Source organism: Cinclus cinclus, chromosome 10, assembly GCF_963662255.1.
Source record: "Cinclus cinclus chromosome 10, bCinCin1.1, whole genome shotgun sequence".
In the NCBI taxonomy this organism is placed as follows: domain Eukaryota; kingdom Metazoa; phylum Chordata; class Aves; order Passeriformes; family Cinclidae; genus Cinclus; species Cinclus cinclus.
Window position 1 is genome coordinate 6910910 of NC_085055.1, and position 7500 is coordinate 6918409.

A 7500-nucleotide genomic window follows, 5' to 3' on the forward strand; every position below is an offset into this window, starting at 1 on the left:
TGTGTGATCATAGGGTGAAGCTCTTTCCATCTGGCTCTAAGTGAATTACATTATGCCAAAGGCACATTTCCAGCCTCAGGACAAAGGCTAAAGGTAGGATTTTATAGACAGAGTAAGTCCAGTTCCATCTGCCAGATAATGAATGAAACTAAGGCCAGAAGCAGGGTATAGTTTCTTTTTTTTTTTTTTTACTAATAGTGGAGCAACACCATTGGGGATATTGTGGATTCTCTGCTAACTCAAAACTTTTTCTTAGAACTAGGTAAATTCAAGCTAAGCGGGAGCAAAAAAATTAAGTGAATGAAACACTAAGCAGAATTCCATAAGTTAAGTCATGAAAATAAGGGACCATAGTGGCCTCCCTCATGTCTTCAAAATTAATGAGGTATTTTTTTTAAATAGTAAGATGCTGTTTGAAGTGTTCTACTTTGTGAACCAATTCAATTTGGTGGTTTTTCCTGTGGCATGATAAAAAGTGAAGATGAAATGAGCAAAAATGGATGTGATTATAAACTTGGAAAAGAGATAAGTTGCTTTTTTAAATTTTCAATTTCAATTTATACATATTTCACAGAATTGTGGAGTTGTTCATTTTTAAAGGGACCTCTGGAGATCATCCAGTCCAAGGCACGGTCACCTGGAGCGGGTAACACAGGAACACGTCCAGGTGGGTTTGGGATGTCTCCAGAGAGGGAGATCCCACAACCTCCCTGGGCAGTTGTCCCACTGCTCTGCCACTTCAATGTGAAGAAGTTTTACCTCATGTTGAGGTGAAAATCCTTGTGGTTTAGTTTACAGCCACTGCTCTTCATCCTGTTGCTTGGAACTACCAAAAAGAGTCTGGCAGCATCTTCTGTCCCGTGCCTTTGCAATATTTCTGTGTGTTGACAGAATCCCTCTCGCTGTCTCCTCCCCAGACTAACCAGGGTAGTCCTGCAGTCTCTCCTCACAAGAGGTGCTTCAGACCCCTCTCCCTTGGTGCCTCCACTGGAACCTCTCCAAAAGCAACTCCTTTGTCCTTCTTGTACGTATCTATTTCTTTCTTGTACTGTATATATTTATGATACACTTTATATTGATTCTCCTGTGCAGTAGCTCTAAGGGACAGCTTCTGCATTGACACAAAACGTAAAGTTGAGCTTTATCAGGTTCGGCTTTGCCATCACCCTCTCATTTGTGTAAAAATCTGGGTGCTGACACTGTTCTGTAGCAGGCTTCCGCGCTGCCAGCTGCCTTACAGCCCTGAACGAGGCACGTAGATGAAAACGTGGCTGTGCAGACGGGTACACAGAAATATAAACTAAAGGTTTATTTAGGCCCTGTCGCTATGGCGACGGGCGGGGTGCGGAGGCCGCGGGGCCGGCAGGGGGCGCTGCGGGCGGCGGCCGCTCGCGCCTTTCCCGCCCCTCGCCCGCGGAGCGGCCGGGCCGGGCCGGGCCGGGCCGGGCCCGAGCGGAGCGGGGCGGGCCGGGGAGAGCGGAGCGGCCGCACCCGGGGGCCCGGGAAAAGCGGAGCGGAGCGGCACTGGTGGCCGGCAGGTGAGTCTCGGCCGCAGCGCCCGGGGAGCCGCGGGACAGGAGCCGCCCGAGCCCCGGTCCCGCCGGGGAGGTGAGCTGTGACTCACGCCTGGCCCGCGGCTCTCCCGGTGCGGCCCCGGGACGGGCCCTCTGCAGCCGCCCGTGCGGGGTCGCGGCCTCGCCCCTGCCCCCGGCGCCGAGGCGGAGCGGTGCCTTTGCCGCGCTCCCGCCAGGGGCTCGCCGTGCGGCCTCCGCGCAGGCCGCGCCGCCCGGGGCCGATCGGGATCCCGCTTCTCCGGGCCTGGATCCCGCTTTTCAGGCCCAGGGAAAGCCCCTGGAATAGAACAGCCCGCCTTGCTGCCCCGCGGTCCGATCTGGGGAGAAAAGGTTGAGCTTTTCAAGCGCGTTACCTGGGGTGAGACTTGCGGTGTCAGTGCGCTGTCGGTTCTTCGCTTGCAATCACAGAAAACGGTGAGGGTACTGATACTTCTAGATCGTGATATAACGTTATAATCAATGATTTTCCATCCCTTGAAATAAAATTTGAGTATAAAATATTTAATATCCGCAGAACAAAGTTGACTTGATGAAGGCTCTTTTTTCCCTCCTTTCACCTCTGGTGCATGCCACTGACTACAGAAGATCCTGGGCCCGCAAGTGCTCTTCAATTATGGCAGCCCACATCATATCCCTTGTTTGCAGCCTTTTCTTCTTCAAGATTTGTTTGTCCCGTATATAGCTCAAGAATTTGTGTTTCGTTTCCACATATTTTTCTGCTCTCAGGAGCTGCCAAGTGCAGCGAAAGCCAACTAACTTGAGACAAAAGAAAAAGCAATATACCAGTGCATCCACCTTACTAATTTTGATGCTCTAAATTGAAATTAGTATCAACTTATTATGTTGCTTTCTAGCTTCAATTTCCATAGATTCATTCTTTGTAGTATTTCTCTCACTTTGTATCTGATTCTGTGGTTTTTTTCTATTTTGTGTTAAAGTTTTAAGTGGTTTAAAATGCTGTTACTCCATAGGTGGAGTGACTCTTCTTGAACTGATGCATTCACTACGTTTGGAAGCTGTACAGCCATCAGCTTCTTAGCTGCTCTACTTCCTGATACTGAAGAGTCTAAGACCTTTGGTAAGAGAACATGACTGTGTTAAACACTAAAACTTGTTTCTGAAGGGCTGTGCCTCAGAATGTCCTGTCTCTGACAAAAAGGATGCTGGAGAGAAGGCTTGTAGATGACCCTGAGTGCTGGAGTACCTGGAGTTCTGACTTGTCTGTCTGTAAGGTGAACCTTCTTTTGCTCCAGGGCAGGAATTTCAACAATTGTGTGGATTTAATGGGTTTGTAGCTGTATCAAAATAGACGGGGGGGGGGGGGGGGGGGGGGGGAGTGGGGCAAGAAGAGGGAGTAGGAAAAAACTATAAACAAGTCTAATTCTTTAATGTTTTTACTTTACAGTTCATGTAGACTGTTCAAAATGAATGAACATCCTAAAAAGAGGAAAAGGAAGACTCTGCATCCTTCTCGTTACTCAGGTCAGTCTAGAGCTTGAGTTTATGTACACTTTAGTAAGTAATTTTTCTCAGACTAATAACTTTACAAGAAGGGACCACATATGCCAACTCATGGAAAAACAGTGACATAAAGGGTGGTATAAGATACCTTGGCTTGAATAAGCAGCACCCACTCTGCAGGCTCCTTTGTTGGGCCACTTTGAGTCCATGCACCTGAAAGGCTTGTTCTGAACTCCCTGCACATGAGGGAATTGGCTTTAGCTGCAAATGAAGGTGATTCTGCTTCCACAGAGGGGAGGAATTCTGTAAAAGTTGGGGTGGAGGTAGAGAGAAGTGCTCAGCACTGAACAGACGATGCCCTTGTCCATGTCCTCAGTGGGAGCAGAGACTTAATACTCCAAACATGAGAGCAGCAGCTCTTATATAGGAATAGGAATATTTGGAATTCTTCCAAAATGACACGTAAAAACCTGAGAAGAATTTTGATGAACATGAAATACGTCTGTAGCTGCAATAAGACATGAGTACTTAAAACATTTTTTTTGCTGTTTTGGTTTAGATTCTTCAGGTGCAAGCAGATACATAGACAACAGTGGAATTTTTTCTGACCACTGCTATAGCGTCTGTTCCATGAGACAGCCAGATATAAACAGAGGTAAGTCTGCGTTTTGGGGTCTTGTTCTGCAGTTCTTTAAAATGTCATGTTCCTATTCATAGGAGCAAATAGAATACACAATATATAGCAGGTGATTTCTGAGTGTCCTTGTAATCTGATGGGCCTTAGACTTGTGGGAGGTTGTTCAGTTGTTACAGTTGAAATACAGTTTTCAAAGTAGAAGCAATGACAACAAAAAGACCCTTCAGTTTTACTGTATAATGGTAATTAAACTACTTCAGATACACGCTAGGTAACAAAGTTGATGAGGTTACATGGAAATTACAAACAGTTTCATTAAATTGGACTTGTACTAAGCAAAACAGAATGCTTTTTTATAGAGCATCCAATAGTAGGTGGAAAGTTAGAATAAATGTGATGGTGGATTTATAGTCTATTTATTTTTCTTTTCACTCTAATAATTAACCATAAACTCCTCAGAACTTTTAGAAAGTGTCATATTTTAAAATGCAGCATCCAAAAACATTGAAGACTGTTTCTAAAGTTGTGTCTTTTAAATGTAACATTTCATTTAAGGATTTTAAGTTTTTTTCTGTATAATCACCTGACTATTACCTGCTGAAATTATCTAGACAGAGTTGCTACTTTTTGAATTCTTTTGTTTCTCTCTGCATGTATGGAAATAATTTTCAAGGTATTTATTGTTACTTTTTTTTTAATGCTTAGTATATAAGGATAAACTTACGCAAGTAGAATAAATAAATAATCAGTAAGATCTGTGACTAAATCAAGGAATCAGGATGATGTTAGTGTGGACAAAGGGTGACAAGGAAATGCTTCCCTTCCCTTTGCAGGTAGATTCCACAGTCCTGTGCAGAGCCTGGACACAGATGATGACGGGAGTCCGGTGCATGCCGGGAGCTCTCACTGGAGCGGGGCACACTCAAACGTTGGCATGCACTGTGCAGACCCTAAAAAGAAGGATAAAGGTAAAGGTCAGTGTGTTTGCAGATGAGGTGCTGGGAGGTTGGAGGGCGCAGATGCTGCTGGCTTTTCACGTAACTTTGACAGAAATGGTCAAGGATTTGTAGTGTCTGCTTTGTTAGCTGAAAATACAGCATAGTCTGGCAGGGGAAAAATAACTTGTCTTTGCATTTGAAAGCTGACTGGAAAATTAAAAATGGGCCTAGGTGTTTTGTACTGGGTTTTTTTCAACTTCCTATTATGTATTTCCTCCTGCAGATAAAGGTACTAACAATGGCATGTGCAGAGACTTATGTGACTCACCTATATTCAGTGATAGCCCCACAGAAGAAGAAAAACCTCTAGATATCCAAACTGTAGAAATTTCTACAACAGAAGTTAATGCTGTAGAAGTTCACGATATAGAAACACAGACTGTGTCACCTGAGAAGCTGGAAGCTGAGGATCTTGAGGAAATCCCTCTGGAGACCTGTAAAATCTTTGAGAAGAACCAGGCTTTGAATATCACAGCTCAACAGAAATGGCCCTTGCTGAGAGCCAACAGCAGCGGCTTGTACAAGTGTGAGCTGTGTGAGTTCAACAGCAAGTACTTCTCTGATCTGAAGCAGCACATGATCCTGAAGCATAAGACGTGTACAGACACTCACGTCTGTAAAGTTTGTAAAGAAAGTTTCTCCAGCAAAGTGCAGCTCATCGAACATGTAAAACTACACGAGGAGGATCCATACATCTGTAAATACTGTGATTACAAAACGGTGATATTTGAGAATCTGAGTCAGCACATAGCAGACACTCACTTCAACGACCACCTTTACTGGTGCGAGCAGTGTGATGTGCAGTTCTCCTCCAGCAGCGAGCTGTACCTGCACTTCCAGGAGCACAGCTGTGATGAGCAGTACCTGTGTCAGTTCTGTGAGCACGAGACAAACGACCCCGAGGATCTGCACAGCCACGTGGTGAACGAGCACGCGTGCCGGCTCATCGAGCTGAGCGACAGCTACAACAACAAGGAGCGTGGCCAGTACAGCCTCATCAACAAAATCAGTTTTGACAAATGCAAAAACTTCTTTGTGTGCCAGGTGTGTGGCTTTAGGAGCAGGCTGCATACAAATGTCAACAGGCACGTAGCTATTGAGCACACCAAAATATTCCCTCATGTTTGTGATGACTGTGGGAAGGGATTTTCAGGTATGTTGGAATACTGCAAGCACCTAAGCTCTCATTTATCTGAAGGGATTTATTTATGTCAATACTGTGAATATTCAACGGGACAGATTGAAGACCTTAAAACTCATTTGGATTTCCGGCATTCAGCAGATTTGCCTCATAAATGTACTGATTGTTTAATGAGATTTGGGAATGAAAAAGATCTTTTAAGTCATCTTCAGATACATGAGACAGTGTGATTGCTTTCTTTCCCCATAATCAGTTTGTTAGAATTGGAATTACTTTCCAGTCACTGGAATGTGATATTAAATACAATTTTTAACAGTAATTGTACATTTCTAATGTTTTCATCTTTATATCAGCAAAGCATGTATAGCACTTGGTGTTGTGAATTTCCTTGTTCTAGGGGTTTCAGTAGGAATAACCACATGTACAGTGTGATGGATCAGATTTTGAGGGGAGGGACAGTGGGAGTAATTGCATGTTGTGATACCAGTTCTGATGGTAATCTCGCTCTTTCATGTCTAATGTACAAGACCAGTTCTCTTGAGTTTAAAAAGGCAAAAAAACAAAGCAAGTACCTAATTCCATGTTTAAATAACCCAGTACTGGTCTCAGTTCCACATCCAGCTCATGTTACCCTGTGTGGCAGCAGGTCATTGCGCTGGTGTTTAGGAACAGCACTGGCCTGCCAGAGATAAGGGTTTTCCAAAAGTTCCCCGGCATGGACATCTCCAGATTCACATGCAGCCTTCATTTCCCACCTCATGCTCCTGATGTGCAATTGTCCTGTTTTTCTCTTGGGGTACCCTTCTGACCTCACAGTTCACTTTGTTCTATGTTTAATTTCCATCTGTGGGACTGTCCAACACATGTACAACACACTCTTCCACACATTATATTCCCTTTTTTAACCTTCTGTTCTTGTCTTTTAATGCACTGAGGAGGCACACATTGCTTGGGTTTGGACTGGATCATGTTCTAAAGAGTAATTGCAAAAGGAATTTGCAGTGATCCTGCTGAGACTATACAAAATTAATTTCTTGTGTAAGATCCTAATTTACTCTCGCTGAAATAATGGATGTCACCAACCTCTGACTAGAACAAACTTCTAGTAGTCTACATTATTGTAATAATTTTGTATATTTATAATTATCTTTCCACCAGTAGTAGCTTGAGGAATGTTATTTTAACTCTGTAAATTTTAAACTTTTATATATGGGTAAACGTTACAACATTTTTACTAATCACTCTCAAAATTATTTCACACACTTGTTTATATTATATATAGCACTATCCTGCCATTGTAATCATTGGAAGTGAGTTTTTACAGTACATTCTGTAGCTCTATTTCCGAGTGAATACATGGACAGATAAAAAAACAAGAGTGGGGTCACGTAGATTATGCTAGATACCATGGTGAAAATACCTGTAAATTACTGGTGGAATTTATATTTCTTTCTTCATGGACTGTAAAGTTGTAAGATTGTCTAATGCAAGCTTTGTATAGAGATAGTTAATGTGTCAAACATTTCTTGATCAGTGAGATTTGGTGTTACCAGCTTCAAGGCATGCAAGGGTCTTTGGATTTGATTTTTAAAGTTAAGGATAAAACTTGGCTGAATGCTATCAGTTAACGGAAGTTCTGATTTCCAGAGAATTATTTCTGGAAAGTCTATGAACCACTTAGTGTTTATT

The 7500-nt window shown here is 43.2% G+C and overlaps 1 protein-coding gene across 3 annotated transcripts; it reads left to right on the forward strand.

The window, feature by feature from the left end:
• The first annotated feature begins 495 nt into the window (after positions 1-495).
• Positions 496-6130, forward strand: ZNF639 (zinc finger protein 639). Of its 3 annotated transcripts, none has more exons than XM_062499434.1 (7): positions 496-667; positions 918-1024; positions 2546-2806; positions 2980-3056; positions 3595-3690; positions 4506-4640; positions 4894-6130. In XM_062499434.1, exons 3-7 carry the CDS (start codon positions 2757-2759, stop codon positions 6039-6041), a joined length of 1506 nt encoding a protein of 501 aa, XP_062355418.1. In that variant the 5' UTR covers positions 496-667; positions 918-1024; positions 2546-2756; the 3' UTR covers positions 6042-6130. The 3 variants fall into 3 exon arrangements, with proteins under 3 accessions (XP_062355418.1, XP_062355420.1, XP_062355419.1); XM_062499436.1 differs by having other exon boundaries at positions 2546-2652; XM_062499435.1 differs by lacking the exons at positions 496-667; positions 918-1024 and adding an exon at positions 1833-1988.
• Positions 6131-7500: the final 1370 nt, after the last annotated feature.